Below are 23,695 nucleotides of genomic sequence, written 5' to 3'. Positions count from 1 at the left end.
TCGAGTTCCTAACCTCGTTAGAAAAATAATTAACCTACAATACTATCCTTCGTGTCAACAAAGATGCGCGAGAAACGTTTTCATATCAATACTTTTATTCGAATTTCTTCAGTATCGCATAACTTGGTATTTTACTTTCGAATAATCGCCGAAGGGTTCAAATTCTCGGACAATGCTCGATGGGTAAATGATAATTCTTGATACTCGCTCGGACTATAAATTTTTATTGTGCGTTTTTATCAAGTATTATAAATTTCAGTTTTTATTAAACTATACCGTCGTCGGTCATCGACACTTTTACCTACCCACGATTGTTTCTACATCGTGGAATTCGCAAACTGAGCGTTTGCAAGTTTGTCGCAGATAAACGTTTCATGTTTGTCTGCGATTCAATTTTTATCATTGACATTCTCGATCGTTTGTTTTTCTTTATTTTTTCCGGTGAAATTTTCGTCTCAATTTTTGATAAATTTACAGTTGAAATTTAATCAATTTCGAATCCCAACGGTACTCACGAAATTACATAAATATATTCAAAATTGTAAGTTATATTTTTAATTCGACGTCGTTCGTATCCGAGGCTGAGCTTCTACGTCATGCTGATAGATGGCACCCGACAACCCTGCGATAACTATTGTTATCATTTAACCTTTCTGGCCGCCAACGAACGTTCAGTGGTTTAGTTATACTTGGCGCGTTCGCTCGTCGAAAATATTTACTCGACGTTGAGAAAAGAATAAAGGTAATTTGCTTCTGTCGTGGATACAGTCGCTTAACGCGCATAGCTTTTACGCCGCCTCAAAATTTGTGAAGTCATGCAACCGACGGCCTACAGTCCAACATCCGCAGTTTGAATCACTCTAATTCCACATACACTCGTTACGGATAAATTGATCGATTTGAAAAAGTATAAATAAGCCAAGAGTATCAGTTCTTCGTAGCTTGCTTGTGCTGTCGCCACAACTGTTCACTTAACCACGAATCTATGATCTTCGCTACAAGGTTGTTTATGTGTAGGTCTACCGAGCACCTGTTCAAATTCAAATATTCAACAATGGCTTCTTCCGCCTCGAACGTTGACGAGCGGATGCTGAAGGCTTCCCGGAGGATAGTCCCGGTCTTGAGCACCTCAAAATACAAGGGTCAGGACGGAAGGATTGGAATATTTGGCGGGAGTGCCGAGTACACCGGAGCTCCGTTTTTCGCAGCATTGAGCGCACTCCGAGTCGGGGCTGACTTGGCCCACGTATTTTGCACGAAAGATGCGGGGGTTCCCATAAAGTCCTTCAGTCCGGAACCGATCGTGCATCCAGTTCTCGACCAGCACGATGCTGTAAAGCAGATAAAACCGTGGCTCGATAGGCTGCACGTGATCGTGATTGGTCCCGGTCTGGGAAGAGAAGAGAAGGTCTTCAAAGTAATCGCGGACGTCATCGTGATTTGTCGCGATCTGAAGAAGCCCTTGATCATAGATGCGGATGGTCTCTTCCTGATTACCCAGAAGCCAGAACTGGTCAAGGAATATCCGGGGCTTATCTTAACGCCGAACGCGATGGAGTTCTCTCGACTGGCCAAGGCCTTTCTGGAAAAGTCGATACAGCCGGCTCCGGTCGCTAAAATATCGGACGTTAAACACCTCGCCGATGTCATCGGGAAAAACGTCGTCGTTCTGCACAAGGGTGCCAAGGACGTGATCGTCGATGGTCACAAGGGCACGGAGACATTGTCCTGTGGAACTTCCGGATCTCCGAGAAGATGCGGAGGCCAAGGTGATCTGCTGTCAGGAGCTTTGGCCGTCTTCTACTGGTGGGCCCTCAGTGCTGGGCCCAGTGAGTGTGCCTTGTCCCCGGCGATGACGGCCTCCTATGCTGCGTCCAGGTTGACAAGAGAGTGCAACGCTGCCGCGTTCAAGATCAAACAGCGAAGCATGCTTACGACAGATATGATTGAATTCATACAACCCGTATTCGCTAAATTGTTCGAAACGCACGTTTACAAATGAACTTCACGTGATGTGACTCTTGACGCACTTATAATTTGGCCAAAATTATCATTCTTACGAATTTTAAGCTATTCATACCGTGGAATAACTCTTCGTTTTTAGGTAATAATACACGAATCTTGAAATAACTCAACTCTTGTACTTCACTCGCTTTCTCATAACGTTTCATTTCGTATGCTTACTGACAAGATAATTTGCCCGAGGTGGGGATAAGATTTAATAAAATACCGCCAACATTGTATATTGTCATACTTCATCTCAAGCTTGGTTTAACGCACATCATACAAGTATGGGAGCGTGATTTATTGTGATGTATAAAAGAACAAAAAAGTTTTCGATAAATAGAAATAAAAAAAAAAAAAAATGCAGTAAAATAACGAAAATAAATACTAAGTACTGTTCATTGTATAAAATTAATAATGATGAACTCTACGCTATGGTTTGTATTCTACGATAATTAATGTAGTGATAATTTGTTGCTTAAAATGTCTATGTTAAAAAATTTGTGCGCTAATAGTTTTTCTAAAATTTCTGCAAACACGCGGCAAAACGTCAGTCGATGAGAAATTTTTAGTACTAAAAAGTACAAGTATAATAAGAGCATATTGTTGTGCCATGGTATTATAAATGTAAATTATTAACTGCCGCCGAATACCGATTTATGATCATCTACGTACGAGTATGAATCGCAGTACAAAATTGATTATAAAAAGAGATAAGATCAACTGGTCGACAGTGGATTAAATAAATCAATTATTATACGGCAATGTCACTTGCAACGTTGAATCTATGATCCAGTATCTGCTACAATTATAGTAAAAGAGCGTGCTGGTTATAATTTCTTCCTATAATGAATGATCGTTAATCGAGTATATGTAAATGTTCTGCTCGCAGTCAGAAAAACTTTAAACTACACTACGAATAGAAGGTCAGCACAGACGTGTGATTCCCTCGCACTAAAAGGGTCGGAGGCATGTCTCTAGTCAAGGTTTCCAGCCATGCCATGTAAAGGGCTGCTGATACCGCGCTTTTTCTTGGCATTGGCAAGGACCTAAAAATAAATATCCAAAGCTCATTTTATGCCGGTATCAGCAAGACCGGATGCTTGTCACTAGAAGAGCATACGGGATTCGATGTACGCAAATAATTTGAGTTAAAGCTATACTCACATTACGACAAACGTTGACTCACTCGAGTTCTCTAACAGCAATTCGCGGAGTCGTAATTGACGATTCGTTTTATCACGCAAATTCTGCAGCTCTGTTTCCGTGACTGTATAATCTGAATTCGCATAATCAATCAGTATTAATAAAGTTTCAAGAGTTTTTTTACTTGAATTTAGGTTCCGCAGATATTAATAATCGCAGTAAATAAGTTTTACCGGTGTTGTTGACTCCATCCTTTTCTCTGAAACCGGATATAAGCGTATCGAAGAATCTCTGAGTCTCTGGCTGTGGTTCGACACTGATGTCATCCACCATTTTCAAACTGGTGTACTTGATACGAAATTTGTCCATTATTTCAGCCATTCTATTGAAGAAAAAAATCCAATGATGTTTGACTATGGTTGAAAAGGTTTCTAAAGACTTCTCAAATTATTGTCGAGTGACGTTGGGTTTTCGTAAAGTCCTGATATAATTTCATTTATATTACCGTCGTATCGGAATTTTAACTTCGACTTACTCTTTCTCTTCAGCAGCTATTTCTTGCTTGTGATTTGCGAGGGCGAAAATTCTCATTTTACAACTCTCCCAGTTAGCTCTCGTGCTAATTATGTATGGTAAAAGGATTGTGAGACCTAAACAGAGTAGGTAATTGTAAAAATGGGTACTAAAATACTCCCAAATTTAAACTAAGTTTAGTTCAAGTGCAAGGTTTGATCTGAAAAAATATAGCAAATTCGCCGTCAAGTTCTGTCAAGACGGTAAGTGTGAGAAGAGTGATTACGAGATTCTCCCTCGTGTGAAATTATTTCTTCGGTTATTCCTGATTATTCTTCCAATTCTTTAAATCTAAGGACAGACGCATTTTAGCGAATTACCCCCGTCATCATAGAGCCACCAAACGTCAAGCACACCGTTTTTGTGTTTCTTCTGAAAAATGGTCATGTACTCCGGAGCCGTTGAGATTCCGTTTCCGCTACACATCAAGAGTAAAATAAAAACAGATTATTCTACGCTAACGTTGTAAATATTTTATTAAAAATCCGGCCTTGAAAAAAGATCCAGTATACTCACATTAACAATTTGTCAGTAGTTATTTTCTTCTTATTCTTCAATTGGTCGCGGACACTTCCATTATTCGGTACAGATTTTAAACTCACATTATCATTCGGTGTGTACTGCGTAGCTAAAAATAAATCGACAGGTTACATATTATATATTGTTGTTGGATAGCTTTTTATTTTCATCCAAGAGAAATGAATTATAAACGATGAAGCTCACCGATGCTGGGAACGCTGTGCACACGAGAAATGGCGGTGCTGATCGAAAGATCACTGTCTGCATGCATGAGTGCATTTCCGGCCAAGTCATAACTGCTTTGGGCCAAAGCTTGAGGTTCTTGATCATCGCTAACGCCGTGTCCGGGAACAGAACAATCCAATCCGTCCGCAATGCGCAAAATTGCTACAGCCATGCGATTGTCAAAAGCGTTGCTGTAAAAGGGAGATGTAAGCGTACATGTACTCGTCAAATATAAATTTCGGATGCTTTATGGTATAGTGACTTATAATCGATTGTGATAGTTCGGGACGAGGTGAGATTAGAAGGGGATTGAGACTGTGATCGTGGACTCAAGTAATTCCCTTACTGGAGAACGTTGAAGTATTCTTGAAGTTCTCTTCTCTCGCAACTTGCCCAGTGTCTTTTATACCCCATGAGGACAACGTTGGGAGCAAGTCGGCCGACACCTGCTGCCTGCATCAAGGCTGAAGCACCGGTTTCAAATCCGATGCTTTCCACGACGTGATAAAAGGCCTTAATGCGGTGTCGGTGAAGCCATGCATATCCAGCTCGGAGATGCGTTGATCGTATTCTATAAGATAGCCGCGTCTGTAACGAGCAGAAACTGGAACTTTACAATTCGAGGCAAGACTTGGAAAATTGTCGCCCAATCATATAAGGAGAATTCAAAACCTACAGGATGTATTTCACCGCAGAGTAGAAGCGAGTTATTTTTCGTAATAAGATTTGCCAGATGAAGCAAGGGTGGTCTGGTGCTCGGCTGTCCTGATAAGGCCAGAATTTGAGGGGCATAATTTTTCACGTGCTCATCGGTTGAATTTAGTCTGTAATCGATAAGAACGGTCGATTAAACGTCGAAATCTCCGACTAAGGAGAACATCTTCGAGGCTCTAAATTTGAAAACATATTTCAATCTTCGAATTAATGCGATTGTGGCAATTAACACGTACCTATAAACTATTGATAATGCGGTTTTGTAGGTTTGAGCTTGAGTGCTGCTGCCCCAGTTGACATCCGGTTTCCGATAGACCACGATAAGGTAGAGAGCGAAGATAATAACGAAGGTTATGAGTGACATGACGTAGTCAATGAGGAACATGATGGCCACGCACAATATGAAGCCCGCCAAAGATAACCAGGTGTTGTAGTACTGTAATAGGTATTAGACGTTCACTCAGAGTTCTACAATTCAATATTATAAAGATTGACAAGCGTTTTCTTTGCCTACCTTAAAGGTTGGCCTCCATCCCAACGGCCTCACGAGAGCAGCGTGGAAGGTACAGAAGTTAATAAGCGCGTACGAAGCGAGGTAGAAGTTCGAAATGAGTGGTGCAATCGCGTTCAAATTTGCTGAAATTGCAAAATATGTGTTAGAATTTTCCAGACGTGCCAGGGACCGTTTAAAAATTCATAACGCTGCTTTTACCAATGAGAACGAAAAGCGATGCGACCAAAAAGGTTAAGACGTAACCCCTGTACGGTTCTCCAGCTTTGCCGTAACCCTTGCTGAAGAATATTAACCCAGGATATATTCTATCGATTCCCAGTGCTTGAATTAGTCGAGGAACGGAGAGCAAATTGGTAAGAGCTGTGGATAGTGTGGCTGCGAAGCACCCGGCATAAATGAACGGACCCCAGACTGACATTAGTTGCATCACCTGAAAGAAATAACGCGAGAATACCGGTTACATTTTATTCTATAACGTTGGTAGGTACAGCACGCTTCGAGAAGTCTGAGCAGTCCACACAAAATGGAAATCTCACTAACCGAGTAACTGTTGTGAAGCCCGTAAGTACAGTTGGTGCATTCAACGATAGTTCCATTGAACACTTCTCCACTTGCATCCCTCAGGGCTGCACCGCCGGCAAAAAGTACGAATGTGGCGTAGCTGATCATAGAGATGAGCAGAGCCAGTAACGTTCCTTTGGGGATGCTCTTCGCCGGGTCTCTCAAGTCACCGGAAATATTTGCCCCAGCCTGGATGCCCGTCACGGAGGGGAAGAAAATGGCGAATACCGAAAAGAATGTTTGATCTTTGCTTTCGGAATACCGGTAATCTGGCACCCAGTTTCTCATGAAGACCTCCGCTGTAAGGAGCGGGAGCATCCATTGTGAGTACGATTCGAAGCGTTAATTATATTGTCATAATTGCACCGTTAAATTTAGCTCACTGTCTCACATGAAAATCCAGCGAAACCCTGCGCCACTTGTTCCTGACTACTCGGGCCGATAATAGTTCCGATGATGAAGTCGGCTATTGCGGCTACAATGATAGCGATCAAGAAATTTTGTGCCTGAAAAAAACGTAATTGTCAATAATTGTCTGGCCGAAAATTTCCTGGTAAATGTAATCGCTAGATGTCGGCGAAAACTAGTTATATTAACACGCGTGCCTTGGATTCCCATTCCATGCCAACAGCACATATCAAGATCATGACTAGGACAGCAATGACTCCGACTAGCCTGACGTCGTTTGTGGTATCGCCCGTGATCTGAAGGCCATTTTCCTTCAGCAGATCGTTCAGCGAGTCGCAGAATCCGATCGTGTTCATAGAGGCTGCCACAGCATTTGCAAACGCGAAGACGATGCCGACTGATGCCCCGAATTCAGGACCCAGAGATCTCGATATGATGTAATAAATACCCCCTGAAACAAGTGGAAGGAATCTTACAGGTTGTCCATGAACTACGTAGCCTTTCATCGAATCCCTCCCGCCCCCAAACTAGCTCCGTGGTTCATGGATTGGCATTTGGTAAAGTCAATGACTTCAATAGAATGTTTGTAATGGATTAATGAAAAGCAAGACTTGCTGTTAGAATCACATGGACAGTTCATGAATACGCGAATTCTGTATCCGCATACATCAACGGGTTATAGCTTCCGTCAAGATTCAATATGCAATCAGTGCTTTCAATTTACGTTAACTTGAGTCACCGTACGCAGCAAAAGGATACACGTGTGGGAAAATAGAGACAGCCTAAGATAACGACCTCACCTCCCTTAACTTCTCCGTTCGTACTAATCGCGCTGAGACTCAGCGTTGTAATGACGCAGACCACCGCTGATATTGCAATGATGATGAGGCTCTGGAGGATCCCGGCATGCGCTACAACCCAGGATAGACGCAGAAAAAGCATCACACCCCAGATATTGAGGAGGCATGGTATTAGGACCCCTTGAATCCATCCCAATTTTATTCCCTCAAAAGGTTTCGCTCCGCCGTTCGGCTGTCCTGTCTCAACGTTTGTGTCCTGGAAAACAAAACCTTTGCTTCAGTATGTTGCGGAAAAATCCCCCTAAACTGATTTTGATCTCATAAACGCAAAAATATCTAAAGACGAAAGATAGTATTTAACCAACCTTGTTGTGAGTTACAATAGGTTTGAATCTATCCAATATATTGTGAAAACTAATCGATTGATTCCAAGGTTTGTATTTTGTCGTTAGACAAAGATGCCCAATTGGTTGAAATTTTAGATTAATCATACGACTGTAGGTAAAAAAATAAGCGCTACTTTCGCGATTGGGGAAAATATATCGCATCGTGACAAAGTTGATTACACCATCGCGAAATTTTATTCATGCATTAGGGTGAATGAAGGCAATTTTCTACCTACTTCAATACACGTGCCGGCACTTCTGGGTAAACAAATTTATTTTGTTTTTTACGGCCTGCAGTCTGTGAATTTATTTCAATCGCTGCTGTCTGAGTAAACAAAATTAGGAGTTATTGAACTTTTTTTTAATTGGTTAAATCAAACTTTGCAGACAGATCGCTTCTCGCATTATCCTTTCACGTGTTCGTTTGTGAATTTGTCGTGTACACATGAGTAAATTTCAGGCTATGCCTCGTTACACACCGTAATAACGTGACAATGATACCTTCACGTTGAGGAGAGGCGTAACATTTAATACGGTAATTGCAAGGGGTTATGCAACACAAAAAAAAAAAAAAAATATTAATAATAATTTGCTATATGAATAATTGCTTTTTGTAATATCGCTTGGGCTTCGATTCCATACAATGATGGAGAAGATAAGACTTTATTTACTTTTCGTTAGATAACGCAAGTAATTTAATTAACTGATCAGTTGGATCAGACAAGTATACTTACAGTAATTACCTAATCACTGAAAAAGAAAAATCAATAATTAAACACCCGATATCGTCACGAAAGCTCTTTTATATTGCGCTACGTATCAAATGCTAATTAAAAATTCAGCGTTTGCCGACTGGTATGTTTTAATTAGCGTGTATAGTTAATCAGTTTCTTATGCTTGACTTCTTTCGTTTTTACCACCACTCAGGTAAAAATTGCTACGTGTTTCACCTTAACGACTGGACTTTCAAGACTTCGGTTGAAAGTTGAATTCAAAGTTGCGAGAATCACGGCGTCTGCAGCGTTGTATAAGTTAACGACTTCTCTTCCGGAGTGATGATTGAACGGCTGAGCAGTGCGGTAGAAAACCGATGGTAAAAAAAAAAAATAGTAAGTACTTATGTAAGCCATGGAAATATTGGCGAAGGGTGGAGAATGGAACACTGGTAATTTTTTGGCTGATTGACAAATGGTGCATAACTTTTATCACTATTGCACTGTACTACAGTAGTTAATTGTTCCTCGTTCAATTTACTTTGCACTGCCGTTTTTCAAAGATTTCACCGTAGGTATTTTTCACAGTGTCGTATTCAGGTCAGCGATGATGTTTACGTTGTTTGAATTCCGATTCTACGTGATACGAATCGGCGACACATTCGACGTCTCGGTTGCAGCCATTCCTTGGAATATATACGATATCCCGTGATCCTTTGAGAACCATGAAAGGTGAATCAAATTTTTCAATATTCTCTGAATAATCCTCAAAGAACACGACGAGCATGAGAGCAACAAAACCTGCCGACACTCCATATTCGCTCGCCAAACATGCGCTGAACGATGCATGGTAAGATTTCAGATAACCTTATTCAAAGTAGATGTTCATCAGTGTTGATCGGCGACAATACCCAACGTTTGTATTGGTACGCGCAATACCAAAGTTGTTAAAGATGTAAATTAGATATGAAAAATTAAATTTTGGTAGGAAACGATAACGGTCGTGCTCGTCACTGTTTAAGGACACTCATTTTGAACACGATTATTTTTTGACCATGTGTTTGGAAGCATGAGTGAGCTCACACATGTGCTGTTAGTCGTATCTTGTGCAAGCTAGCGACAATTAAACAATAAAAATGCGCTGAGAAAGATCGTAAATGCACCGGTTTGAACCACACCAATCTAACCATTTCCCAATCGTTCCAGTTCACGCCATCCGTCACTATTCCGCGAAAAATGTTTGGCTCGTTAATGAACCTGCCCGCAAATTAATTGCTCTTTAGATTCAATTAGGCGCATGCGAACCTTACGCGTGTAATATTTTAAGGTTGGGCCCTGTAATCCTTGCAACGCTAGTTTATCCTGATTAAGAGGGCTAACTTCTGACTCTAACGTAACTTTGACTTAATGAAATCGAACGAATCCAGTAACAAGGGAACAGTTTATTACTGACCTTTATGGGATTTTCTTCGTGCAAATCGCTCAGCGACGGCCGTTTAGCTCTTCTGCTCAATCTGCAGTAAAGAAAAGTGAAAATGGTTAGTTTAACGAATTTACTTGTAATTCGAAAAATAAACAACACACCTGTAATGATCAAGCCTGGGAACGACGTCCCAAAGACCGGAGACGTTCAATGTTAACGGGGATTTTCTGTGGTTCGGATCATTGTTATCTGCTGCGCCATCCTCAGCGTTTCTGTTCTGAAACTTGCCCTCCATCCCGATGAATCTGTGAGCAAATTGACGACGCAAATAGATTAGTGACTCCATAAAAAAGAAGGATGCTCATTCTGTCACAGCTGGGTTTCAAAATCGTAAATGTCTTACTGCGATGTCACTTTCTGTCAGCTACAGCCTACAAGCACGAATGCTTTTCGACTCTTCATACCCCTGATTATGATCCGTCATAACATACATGTCTTATCAAAGTGAAGATTTTTCTCACGATCAGCCTTGTTCTATTTACGACGTGAAGCTCCTGGTTTCAGTATTCACAGAGCTTTGCCAGTGAGCAGAGCATTTTTTGAAATGTAAGTCAGAAAATATGACTTGGAATCTATTCGAATACACGGAATGCGCAATTTCTCCGGAAGCTGGGTCCTTATTTTTGTGCCCCATCTTATTTCAATTTGCACCGAAGTGGTCAGTCTTGAAGGTTTTAGAGACTCAGATACAGTACTAAAATATTTACGTGTACAAGAGGTAGCGTACATTTAATCATAATCTTATTCCCGAGGCACCAACTTTCGAAATAACAGACTGATTCTATTCTTCGACCATGAATGTATAATTGAGAGTATTCAATCGCCCATTAATTGTTTGCTCTGCGACTTATAGTTAGACGTCGTGAAGCAGCCTTAAAAGACGGCTCAAAACATTTCGCACGCACAGTTTGTTCGTAATGTATAATCGGGATTTCCAAATTGTTTTCTTTTTTTCAAGAAGGTATAAAAGTTAGTCAACATTTTTGAACAGTGTCCGTGGCCTAGCCGAAACTTAAATGATGCTAATTTTTTAAAACAGCTTCGTGTGCCTACAACCGCATTCGCGGTTCTAATGTTGGACTTACAATTCGACCACCTCGACAAATTGTGGTTCAATTGTAGTTAATTAAGTGCGTAAGTCAAAATTCGATTTAACACGCAGACAAATATTTGTAAATGTACTTGAACACTGCACGATTCGAAACGGAATGCAGCTTGTGGTTTCTTCTTATTCTTGATAACGTTATCAACAAGCGGTTACATTGTTGATATCATTTTCTGGGTGATTAGAGTATTCATTTACTTTTCGTGTCATCATTAATTATATGTAGCAGGTTTTAATTATCAATAATCAGTCAACCTTGGATCAAGAAAAAAATGAATTAGGATTGATTCAACGCTATTTGGTATCGGTTTAATCGCATCTTAATATGTTGCAATGGAATTCTTAGGCTAACAACGAATGTGGTTCATTCGAATTGACACGAGTCAATTTTCGTAGTCTTCAGAATTGTCGGATAAATATTTGAATAACATCTAACGTATACACATTTGAGGCGCGGTATGATTTCACATCTGGCTGTTACGATCATATACCTACGTACATGCAATTCCTTGCTTTATTGACAACACTGCAAAGTAGAGATGATTAAACAGCCGTAATCACCGGTCTAGTTTACTACGTTCAAATACTCTGTATAACGATATCTGCAGTTGTGTAGATCGTAGTATTTCGTTTGCACAACACTGTGGAACTTGGTAGATTAAAACACGGAGATAAAGTTTAAAGAGGTGAAATAATTTAAATGGGACAAAGTAAGATTAATTTTCGTTGACCTCTTGACTTTTACGTAATTCCCTCAGATTTTGTGTCATTTTAAGCTTCGTAAAATGCGGCTCTAATTTAATACAGCAGCATCTTGAATTTCGACGATGCATCTCACAAGGCTCCGAATATAGAAAGTTATAAAATGACTTTGATTTTTATTTCAAGAACGATTATTGATAGTTTAGAATCTAGGATTAGGGTAGCGTAAGAAACCCCGACTAATTGGTCAGAATTAATTGTTCCCCCGTATAAATTTTCTGAAAAATTCCGTGTGCATGTGACATAACGCGTTCGTGAAAAAGCAGCACCTCTAATCGTAAGAATTAAACGCCACGTTATATTTACGATGTTTTCGATCATTTTAGCCTTATTTTCACGCGATACTACGCATTGCCGGTATTTTAGCCATTTTCCTTGTATGTCGCCGGTACTGCAGAACCGGTATGCAAAACAGCAGATCCGACAAGTTATGTTCGAAAGAGTAATTTTTTATACAAACAGATCGTACGCTCCGCATTGGTCGTCTTTAATACTCTGACTCCGAGCTCATATCAATTCCTGTAGTGTTATCGATTTTGAGAAAATTTATCTCTCACAGTCCATTATATTCATAATCGAGGAAGTTGCAGAGATTTAATTTAATGTCCATATACGTTGTGTGGATTCGTATGTGGCGTGTAATGGCTAATATTAACGCAGGTATGAGAAGTAATTGCAGTCAGTACAGTCGGCGATTTACTGCGATGTAAAGTTCCATTTTTAATCAACAGGGAAATTTTGACGATTCTGTTTCATGTACGTATAAAGTTTCATCAGTATCAACGTGTTTTCGTAACAGGCGATAACTCAACGCATTTTTGTGAGTTGAAAATTCAATGTTTATCAGTCAGTCTCAGGTCGTTGAATTTTAATTGTTTTGTTCTGAAAAAATGGAAAGAGCAAAATAATTGACAAACATCAGGATAAATTTTTGTTCTAACTAGTACGAGATACTTACAAAATTTCGTCCCCTGTGTGAAATTGTTAGAAATTTTTCAAAGCTGAAGTTAACGAGTTCAAATCTTTGCCACAGATGTTAAAATACCGTAATCGAATTTCCAATTGAAATACATGCGCAATGCAGTATCTTTCAACACAGTTTTATTCAATTTTTGAACACCATCATTTCAGTGATGAGAATTTAATGAGAACTCTGTCACTCGTCTTCGGCATTTGATAAACGAGATCGCACGTGTCTTCTGTTCTCTAATATCGTACGTTTGTGTGTTGTTATGATTCTTGGTACGAGTTTCACACGGTAGTTAAAGTTCTTCTTATTTACGCTTGAAATTGATAATGTCTATAAGGCAGTTTTGCTCGGCTGCCAGGTGTATTTACGCAAAGGACGCAAGTGGATAGCACCGGTTATTAGCGCGTCTGTGAGTTATACAGCGATTTAGTTGACAAGCGTCCGTACGAACGTGCACCTCACTACCCGCAATCGATCATAAATATTGAACTCTTGAATCTCCGCTAATCACTGGTTTTACACAAATTGAGTAGCGTTTCAAAGTTGTACCTCAATTACTGCAGTGTTGAGAATGCGAGCACCTGATCAACAACAACCTGTCTGCAGGGTATTCATTAACGATTAAGCCCAAAGAGAAACGTCAATCCAACGCTGTTTATGTGAACAGATGAAATCCGTCATAACATTAACGAAACTCAAGTATAAGCCAAGCAGAGGTAATTCATTCATTCGCTCTGCTGCCGCAAAATAATGTTGAAATCGTGTATCGATATTAATTTTTTTTTTATCCAGTCTCGGTAATTTTCACTAATTCATTATTCACACACTGTCGTAATTTACTCGAAATAATTTAAAAAGAGGACATCGCAAGCACTAACTGGTGGACGTCCAATAAAAGGATACCGACAGGTAGGACTTCGGATACCATCTGACTAGTAGTCGATGCTGTGTAAGTGAAGAACTCAAGTTCGAGGCGTTGCGTCGATCCTTTCACGCCGACGCTAGGGATTCCCGTGCCGTTTAATCTCGATAATGCTTTTATGCGAGAGAGAATTTAGAATGTGTGCAAATTGGAGGGGGTTAAGGTAGAAACTGTCCGGGACAAAACGCGGAAGATATGACGCACATATTGTTGCTTCTATTAAAGTTGATCAAAGTCTGTAGTGACAATTGTTACAGTTACTTGATTCGTACCGCATGGCAAAATCAGAATTTGAAAATATTTATCAGAAACTGTAACGGGCTCAGATCACGCGTACACGAAAGTCTTGAGACATGTGGGAATTTAATGTATAACGGATAGTATAATTCGCAACACCTTTAGCATTCTATGACATACATGTACGATACGCGTACATTTATGTAGGAAAACCCGGTTGTTGATTCTGCTAGAGCGAATGAGTATGTTAATTCGAAATTAAGACGGGACTCTCACATAAGTTAATGCTAAAACGTAGTTTATTTTCAAGCTGGAGTAACCGTGTAAACTCACAAAATTTTAATGCAATAATTTAGCATAATTTTTATCGCCAACTCACCGATCGAGAAATGTGGACAGAAGAATACTAATTTTCTCCGCCATTCTTACACGATATGCAAACACATATGTATATATATATATATATAAATATGTATAATTATTTTGCAGTATTATACACTTTACGAAATATCATCCTGACAATCACGCGATGTAAATTGTAAAACAAAAGTGACTGAAGATGCGAAAGGTGGTCAGTGTCTCGCGCAAGGCACTGTGGAAATGATTTAGAACATGCGGTTTTAATCGCGCCAAACCCGTTACGAGGCAGGTCTTGCACGCGACTGCCATTTCTCTTACCGTGCCAAGGTTTAACAGGTGTAAGGCTCGTATAGATAGGCGTTTATTGTTATCAGATAATTATTACCACGTTATTCCGTACGTAGACTGAACAATGGGCGCGTAGCTTAGTACGTTGATGAGAAACTTGGCAACTTGAGGAAAACTGCCGAGTCTGACTGAACATTTTTTGAAATGATTACTTATTTTCAAGTCGTATTTGGCCTGGTTTTATTTCCATTCGGTAACAGTGTGATCGAACATGCATTTATTTCAATCACGTTTTTCACATTCAAAGACAACCTCGCCACGTTTATTTATGCACATTTTGTAAGGTTGTGTAATAATGTGCTCGAATCGATTACGTTACGAGCGTCACGTGTTTTCGTTTCAACGTATGGCCCAGAATCAAGATTTTCATCGAATATGTCTGGGTTATTATTTTTTTGCATTCTTTCGACTTACAACTCAACTTTCGAGTTTTTCCATTCGTTGAATATATCTATAATCATTATCGGTGTACGTACAAAAAATTTTACTTTTCCGGAAAGAAGGAGAAACACATTTACGGTTATGTCGTACACCTTGATCTCGAGAAATACTTGTGTGACAAATTTCACTTACACCCTTCTGAGACCGTTCGTGGCTGCGTTAGCTTCTCGCCAACCCCATGCGGAGAACAGTTTTTTAGTCATTTTATCTACCGCGAAGAGACAACAAACAGCAATAAAAATACCGGATACTTCGAAATCTATAGAGCGATATTTACGCGATGTCTGTTACCGCGAACCGTGAGTCTTGAGCTCCAAAGCGCGAATGCGTCCACTGCCGCTTGATATATCCTCAAGTATCTTACTGTGAAGATGACCATGAGGTACCTCAGACTAGACAGTACGAATCATAATTGCCAAATTAACATCCACCTGGTAACTTAGAACTTAACTGGAATTTGTGAATACATCCGCACCTAAGCTTTACACAGATTTATTTTTTATACAAGAAAAAAAACCACATTGTACGCCAGTCGTTGCAGCCGTCACAGTATCTTCAATGTTTGCATACGAGCCCGTCTTTCAAGCTTCACGTTAACATTGAATAACTACCGAACATTGCGGTAACAATTGCATTGACACTTTTCGTCAGTTGAAACGTTACGTTGAAACTGATCTGCATGGCACTTACATTGGCAGCACCTCGAATTCGGTATGGAAATTGAATTTGGATACTTTATGCACACTTTGGCATTAAATACTCATAGAAGATTTATGATCATTGTTTGTTACTCATTTTCTCCATTGTTGTTTTAAACTTGCACAGGAAAGATTGTCAATGGATTACAAATACAATTTTCCTCAAGCTGCAATGCTTACAAGGCAATATATTTTTAATTCTGACGTACAAGTCAACTCTGACTCATCAGTCTTCCGTAATTATTTTTATTCTGTGGTACCGGAAGTTAAAAAACAATTCTTTTGGCAGATGAGTTAGTACTTTTGTCGGTATCCTTTTCAATGCGTATAAGACGTTGCCATCAACTATCTTTACGTAACATGATAATTTACCTATTGCTTCATGCGAATGAAATTTAATGAATGTGTAGTACGCATGGAGTACGCTTCTGTACCTTCACACTTTGATAAATTGTGTGTCAAATTGCGTGTTAATATACGGTAAAGTCGCAGCTGCTTGCATCGGAAGAAAAGTTTACTAGTTTGAGAATTTGAAAGTCCGTCAATCGTTTATTAAATGTTAATGCATATTTTCCCACATTCTGAAATAACTGTTGAAATTACAAGACTACAGTTGTATCGATTGAGGAAGAAGATGCGGGAGAAATTCTTGTTTTAACTTCGGACGCTGATTACGGATTGACTAAAAAAATAAAAACTGCGAAGCAGAAACGACTATCTAATGCATTTTTGGATGTTGGTAATTCGGAACGGAGAAATTTGTATTCCTAGATTAGAAGAATTTAGTTGAACTACCTCGGAGAACTAAATCCAACGGATGGATGAACTAGCGTTCAACTTCTGCAGGAGCACTAGTCCGAAGATGTAAGGAAGAATCAGTAAAGATGGTTGTTGGACGACACTCGGCGATTAACTACGGGGGCCCATCGACAAATTCGTATTTATACCAACCATCCCTGCAGGCTATGTCATCGCAGTATCATCCCGGGATGTAAGCTTCTGGGGAATTTTATTAAGTTAGTTAACCCCTATCCACGTTTGCAATGGCGTAAGATACTCGGATGAATCAGTTCTCTATGCGGCGTAAACAGCATGTAATATTCTACGAATAACGCGATACGTTTCTATCATAGGCAGCTTTATTATCCTCGAGACGTGACGCCAAGCTCATACTCGAGCCAGCGATTTTCGCTGCATGCAGTTCATTCTTCGATTCGCTTCTCTTTGGCAAGTGTAATATGAAATCTACGCTTGACAGAAATAATTGTTGAACAGTTTGATTGTTACGTAGCTAAAGTCATCACTCACCGTAAAGTCGACATTTACACACATTTCTTTTTTTTAATTTAAAAAATTTTGAACAGGTATTCGCGAAAGATAATGTTCGGTCCTGCATGCCCGAATATATTGTTTACAGTTGTTTTACAGTTTGAAATAATTTCCGAAGAAATGTCTAGGCTGACGAACGGGAATTTCCATACGTCTGGAAGCGATCAAAGACCCAGTCCCTCCGCTTTCTTGGACAGGCAGTCGCACCACATTTGGCAAGACAATAACCGCGTTTCGGGACGATGTTACCGTAGGCAATAATCACGCTTTCTAGCAATAATACAGTCGTCGAAAAGTATCCCGGAACGCTTGGGTTTAAGCATTTTCAATACGCAGGTGGTCACCAAATGTGAGTTGCAGCCATTCCTCGACAGCCGTTAGGGTCTTTTTCATTGTGTTCTTGTTCATTTTGGACGTACCTGACCTTCCCTCCCACTTGCGGTATGAGCAGCCTAGAATTTTTCCTAATTACACGTAGAATTTAGCCGCCAGAGAACCAGCGTGGAATGTATTTCTACGCCATTTCTCTCGTTGCAATTCCCTCAGACGTACTTTAGTCTGCTGTAAACTCTGAGAAGTCAGTTAGAATCAACAACGCTACGTATAGTCGGTATTCTAACTGCAATCTATGTATGCAAATTGCATTTATCGATAAATTACATGTTTGTTTTAAATGTGATTTGTTACGAGATGAGAAAATAATACGCCCTTGGGACACTTGTCTGTCCCAGGGCACGGACGCAAACGCACAACGTGATGCATAAAAATTTATCTGGCAGATCTGTGATTACACCTGGAGATGGTTGACATCGCCGAATTTCACAGCAGTAAAGCAATTTCCGATAAGATCTTTCTCACGACAATTTCAGCCACGAATTACCAGCTGTAGCGTCGTTTCGTAATAATATAATTATACGTGACTACGACGTATTTAGCAAATTTTTGCAAAGATATCATGGAAAAAATTTTCTTCTGCTTAGAAACGTAATTGCATGCATTATTTTCAGGCTTATAGGATCATATGACCGGCATCTGCGAAGCCCATGAACACCCAGATACTCAAGGGCCACGCAGAATTTAACCGTGTACGCAATGAATCGGTTAATACGCTCTTGGCGGAAAAGAACGGCGGCTTGCATGATTTAGCGCAATTAATACTGGAAGCGTCTGGATTTGCTGATGGCTTTTTTCTCTTCTTTGCCTCGACTGACACGTTTTTGTTACTCGGACGGAACGCTCTCCATTTGACTTCCATTATCCTCGGCTTCATTGAAACGCGGTTCTTGGGTTGAAGGAATATTTGATAATTGACGCAATTAGCGCAAAAAACAACCATACGTAACACAACGTACCGAGACAACGATTTCTGAAACGGCAATAACATATCGTAACATCATTCTTCTTTGCCTGTAACAATCGAGCTTTTAACTCAATGTTTCAGGCATAAATCGTTGAATTCCGGCTACACAGTCCTCCAGAATCTTTGGACATAGGACCTACAAATTCCCGTGTTCTTATCTGTACGGTGGATGGTTTGACAGGAGAGTCAGACAGTTGGAGGCTTTGCGCTAAATGTAAAAGTCATCGTAATGTGCACGGGTATAATCAGCTGGGCAAATATGTCATTACCAAGTCCCACCTGTAGTAGTATAGTTGCAAGTAAGATTTAGTTCAAACTCTACTAATAAGGCCATTCTCTCGTTCACACGTGCCTCGCAGTGTTCGATTGGTTTAAATCAATTCACGTGCCTTAAAGATGCATTGCCATCAATTGCGTTTTTAAACGGCCATTGACCCGGGTAGTACAATTTGGCTGTTGCATTACAACGGTGAGTTGAAAATGATCTCTAGATGTGTCCGTTGTTGTCCTCAGGCATCGCGGCATTGAAGTCAAGAGATGAGAACTGGAATTAAAAAGAGATGAGACTTTTTTTTAAAACTAATTATGCTTCTGCTGGTATCGCATGTAGATTATTATATATTTATGAATTCTCAAGACTGCTTCGAGTGCTGCCTCTCAAAATAACGTGTGTCGATAAATTAAAATGTCTCAGGTTATTAAACAGCGAAGTTAAATGTCATCTGTCACTCATCGGCGTGCCTTTCACTCATCGGCGTGCCTTAATAATTTCAAAATTATGATACACCGGTGCAGCGTAGTTATTACAGGTATGCAAAATACTTTACGCTTTCAAGCATAAATAAACTAGAAACGTTGAAAATTACGTAGCTCACGTGGCATACATTGTTGCAACTTGGCAATTTGGAATACTGTCAGAATTACGGATAATCTAACGATTAAAATGTACCGTGTTACATATCGGCAGTGATAGATATTTCATTTATTTTTCTGGATGTCGACGTCACAAACTTTCCATTATACACTCGAGCAAATATACGAACAATAATCGTATGGTAAAAGAGGGCTGTTTTTCAAATAACTGGTTTAGGTTGATAATTGAGTACGACCGAAGATTGATCGATCGCTACGAGCCGATGCACATAGCCAACCGTATCGATAATTCATTAGCAGTTATCGTTTTACCTGAATAAACATGGGTATCAAGTATCTGGATCGTTGTCGATGACGTTGGGTCTTTCTCAACAATTGGAAAACGCTCTTACGCATGGAAAGGAATGAAACTTGAATAGGATCACGTGTAGGTGCACCACACAAACGCCTGCCGCTAATGTATGTCATATATAAACAGTGAGACTCAGGTTTTTCCCAGTTGATCGAGTACGCATCTTGTATTATCCTCAATGTGTACGTTACAGTATTTTATATCTATTCTTTCGTTGAATAACGGGTAAAAATTATTGACGGCAAGTTGACTCACTGCCGCAATGCACGATTGACATTGAAGTCAAGTGTTAAATGCGCAGTGCCTACCCCCCCCCCCCCTCCAATATCCTTAGCGTATTGTATTTCCATGAAATATAATACCCATGTTACTTACGTAATTTTCAATGTAACAACAAATTAGATACGTGTTCATAATGACATATATGTGCTAAGCATGTTTTATGCGCATTTTACTGATTCTACGCGTTTACGAATAGCTTGAGCCGATAATCAGTTATCTCGGTATGGTATTCCTGAACCTTATACACATGGCAAATTGTGAAAAATTTAGCTTTCAAATCATATATCGCAGACATTAGTTTTCAAGGTGTTGGTAAAAGATTCAGAATGTAGTGACGTATAAGGTGCTAAAGTATGGCTGCTGGTAAAGCACAGGCGGGACGCAAGTTTAGATGGGTTTATAATAGCTCTATAAAAATCACACGACAGAGACTATGAGTGTCTGGAACGAAAGGATAATCATTACTTATACAGAAAAATGTTTTACTTTAAAATTGGAGTCATGCGATCGGTCTCTGGTTAAAGTCACAGTAAATTATGTATTCCTTATGATCGTATGACCAGTAAATCATCGTACTTTATAAGGTGATACTCAATTGCGTGTTTCGGGTGAATTTTACGCAGCATAACAGGTCACGTTTGTTAGTTCGCAACAATCGCATTCAATCGAAAACGTAATAAAATAATAAGACAGTCGCTAAGTCCATTCATTTTAAAGTAATGTCCACAAGGAATTATACTAGTCACGCTGTTTCCTTTGGCTTTTATTTTAAAGCTTGTGTCATGCTTCAAAATTGAATGTTTCAATTCAATAAGCGCAAAGAGTTAGCTTCAACGACTATAATGCAATTGTTTTCAAAAGAGGGCAATCAAATGACAGAGCGTAAGTTCGCAGCTTATTGATTTATGCGTACAATAAAATTCTTCGGTCATTGATATTGGCCAGAAATCTTGGACAAATTCAATAGAAAGGAAATCAAAAGTTTGATTAAAGCTATAGGAGATCGATTTATTGAACGGTCAATGATTAATGCCAACAGTATCATTTCTCCAAGTTCTCACCGCCACGAGTCCACGGGTTAAATACATCAGAGGTCTTTTTAGATCGGCCACTAACGATGCAAGATTCAAGCGTGAGAACACGGAGGGGATCCTGTGTAATTTGCACGGATTTCTACAACAATTTGCAACTTCAAGTATCCTAGATTGTTTCGCGTGCGTCTAATTGCAAGTAAGCCATTGAAGTCATTATTTTTGTGCTCATCGCAGATTACGGTAAGAAATATGGTACGATGGAGTGAGAGACTGTAAGTCAAGCAGCCGCTAACGATTTAAAATATGACACTGTACCGGACCGATGATGAGGACCGGAAAAAAATATGCTGGAAAAATCATATCTAATGAAGGTTGAAAATAAGGTTTATTGGTCTATTTGACTACATGATATACGGCATTGAGTGTTGACTGAAATTACGTTCAATCATGGAGATGGACAATAAACGATAGGCGCAAAAATTTTCAGTCAATTTAAAAATGACGAACCACTTAAATTCAACTGGATTTATGTAGGGTATGATTGCCTATTGTGTATTGCTCAACAATTTTCTCAGTAGTACTAGACACACTGCGACATGAGGCCTTATTTGCTGGTGATTCAGTAATTATTTGCCAATCCTAACATCAAATTGCATTCTCTTATTTTAACAGATATATGCAACAGTTTACACACGTAATATTTGCGCAGGAACTTGATACAGAAATTGGCTTCTCCGCAGCTGGACGAGACTGGTTTTTGTCGTTTATCACTTTCACAATTGAGTTGAATATTTCTAAAAATTCTAAAGAACAGATTGTAGTTCAGACTTTACAGCAGCTAACAATAATTACACTCGCATACAGACCTCGTCAACTTTGTCTGGAATACAGACAGACGTAGAATAAGGATTATTTGGGTTTTTCCAAACCTGACGAATCGCCTACTCCACTTATGACGTACGAATTGGAGCGAATAAAATTTTTTCGAATAAACGCTACTTACTTGAAGAATAAATATACGTTTCTCATATCTCGTTACAATCATTGTATACTCGGTAACGAACAATATCTTAATTCTGATTGCTATCGGTGCCGCACCCCGTCATTATTCCTTTGTAAACGATCAGTGCCTATCGAGCACTTCAATTACCTCGGGATCTAACAGTCTTTCAATTTCGCTCATTGCAGTCGCGTTTTAATCGCGTCCATGCGATTACGTGAATTAGTCGTATTTTATGCGAATGATAAGCACGTGCCTCCACGTACAAAAGTCGAGAGGCAACCGGGACGCCATTGCATTTGGATTACAAAGATTCGTAGCTACGCCGAATTTTCGTACCCTCGGTAATTAAGTATTACTCCAAGCCGACGTCGCTCTTTATACCAGTAAGAGATCCGCGATTGCACCCATTGAAATCTGTTAAGAAATGATATTCCTCAAATTAGCCTTATCTGCATCTCTCGGACGGGGCAGTTTGAACCGGTATCATCAGGGTAGATCCAGTTTTAGTCGGTTCTGTACTGCCTCTCGATGATGTCGAAGGCCTCTTGCTTTAGGTACACACAATCTCAGTCTCATGTATTTGCTCGCAAGTATAATGAACGTGCAAGGTAAGCGTGTGTGCCGCCTAGGCTCAACGATACCATGGATCAGGGAGTGGCCAAAGTCTTCCTTTCTCTGGCTCCGTCTTCCGTTCATTCGCTTTTTCACACTGATCAGCCGTACTTTATCCTTGACAGCTACAACATTTCACACTGTTTAATTTTTTTTTTTTTTTCTTTCGAATAAATGGCCACTCGACCACTTTCATACGGTTCAGTTTCATACTTATAGCTCATAGCTTTAATTAATTGCCAAGGTAACGTTCTTCATGCTGGTACCATTTTAGCCTAGGAATTATATTGAGCTGTATATTTGAATGTTCAAGTTATTTTTGCTCTTCAACAATACGGCATCTATAAAAACAATTAGTGAATTAGACTTTATTGCCTTTGACACGTCCTTCACTTGCTATATATCACGAGACTAACTGTATATATTATACGCTTAGTGCTTTGACTTAGCGAAGCATTTTATCAGCTTCACCTCGAAAATATTACGTGCAATTATTTTCCTTCACGTAATTTCTTCAATAATTGGTCAGTATTTGGCAAAATTTGTTATTTTATATCGAGTGACGTCTTGGTTTGCACGTCACGATTATACAATATTTTTGTACAAGACCACGTATTCAGAGTAAAAACATTCTGTAATCTCAGGAAGTATGAAGATCACAAACATTTAAAACAATGGAAGATTGATTTGGTAAATCTTTGTGTAACTTTGTGGTAATGAATCCAACCGTTTTCACAAATTTACGGATAATACGTGGAGAATACTTTGATACGTTGAAAAAGTACTCGCTGACTCCCAACTTTTGACCTCTTTTTCATTGATCACAATTTTACCACGCTTACTAATTTACCGCTGAGCATCGTCGACCGCACTGTATTTACAATGATAATGTATTCAATTTTATATGAATTGATCACTGTAATCATTCAACTAAAACTGGGTCAGTCAAATCGATGGTATA

At 39.5% G+C, this 23,695-nt stretch overlaps 2 protein-coding genes across 9 annotated transcripts; one reads left to right on the top strand and one right to left on the bottom strand.

Annotated features, from left to right (window-relative positions):
- The first annotated feature begins 45 nt into the window (after window positions 1–45).
- Window positions 46–2,949, top strand: LOC107223045 (ATP-dependent (S)-NAD(P)H-hydrate dehydratase). Of its 3 annotated transcripts, none has more exons than XM_046744446.1 (2): window positions 46–183; window positions 581–2,949. In XM_046744446.1, the coding sequence occupies exon 2, from the start codon at window positions 986–988 to the stop codon at window positions 2,000–2,002; it is 1,017 nt and encodes a 338-aa protein (XP_046600402.1). In that variant the 5' UTR covers window positions 46–183; window positions 581–985; the 3' UTR covers window positions 2,003–2,949. The 3 variants fall into 3 exon arrangements, with proteins under 3 accessions (XP_046600402.1, XP_015518101.2, XP_046600403.1); XM_015662615.2 differs by lacking the exon at window positions 46–183 and having other exon boundaries at window positions 482–742; window positions 1,018–2,949; XM_046744447.1 differs by lacking the exon at window positions 46–183 and having other exon boundaries at window positions 482–907; window positions 1,018–2,949.
- On the bottom strand, window positions 2,244–16,826 carry LOC107223052 (bumetanide-sensitive sodium-(potassium)-chloride cotransporter). Of its 6 annotated transcripts, none has more exons than XM_046744434.1 (19): window positions 16,685–16,826; window positions 10,148–10,291; window positions 10,017–10,077; window positions 7,465–7,720; window positions 6,862–7,115; window positions 6,648–6,762; window positions 6,236–6,555; window positions 5,894–6,125; window positions 5,696–5,817; window positions 5,418–5,617; window positions 5,144–5,291; window positions 4,814–5,055; window positions 4,447–4,658; window positions 4,240–4,351; window positions 4,044–4,141; window positions 3,686–3,800; window positions 3,384–3,532; window positions 3,172–3,283; window positions 2,244–3,053 (listed from the first exon to the last, which is right to left on the bottom strand). In XM_046744434.1, exons 2-19 carry the CDS (start codon window positions 10,279–10,281, stop codon window positions 2,918–2,920), a joined length of 3,018 nt encoding a protein of 1,005 aa, XP_046600390.1. In that variant the 5' UTR covers window positions 10,282–10,291; window positions 16,685–16,826; the 3' UTR covers window positions 2,244–2,917. The 6 variants fall into 6 exon arrangements, with proteins under 6 accessions (XP_046600390.1, XP_046600388.1, XP_046600389.1 ...); XM_046744432.1 differs by lacking the exon at window positions 16,685–16,826 and adding an exon at window positions 15,324–15,477; XM_046744433.1 differs by lacking the exon at window positions 16,685–16,826 and adding an exon at window positions 14,422–14,689.
- Between the last annotated feature and the right edge of the window lie 6,869 nt (window positions 16,827–23,695).

The sequence above is a fragment of the Neodiprion lecontei genome, chromosome 6 (assembly GCF_021901455.1).
Source record: "Neodiprion lecontei isolate iyNeoLeco1 chromosome 6, iyNeoLeco1.1, whole genome shotgun sequence".
NCBI classification, from domain to species: Eukaryota; Metazoa; Arthropoda; class Insecta; order Hymenoptera; family Diprionidae; genus Neodiprion; species Neodiprion lecontei.
The sequence above is the reverse complement of the archived record's forward strand: the minus strand, read 5'-3'. Positions and strand labels throughout refer to the sequence as shown.

Bases quoted from the DNA above. Each gene is read 5' to 3' on its own strand.
- LOC107223045 (XM_046744446.1), top strand. From the start codon at position 986: ATGATCTTCGCTACAAGGTTGTTTATGTGTAGGTCTACCGAGCACCTG.
- LOC107223052 (XM_046744432.1), bottom strand. From the start codon at position 15,394: ATGACTAAAAAACTGTTCTCCGCATGGGGTTGGCGAGAAGCTAACGCA. The intron at 5,618-5,695 runs GTAGGCAAAGAA...TACCTATTACAG, and splicing joins GATGGAGGCCAACCTTTAAG to TACTACAACACCTGGTTATC. The intron at 3,801-4,043 runs GTAATTCGCTAA...TACTCTGTTTAG, and splicing joins GTGGCTCTATGATGACGGGG to GTCTCACAATCCTTTTACCA.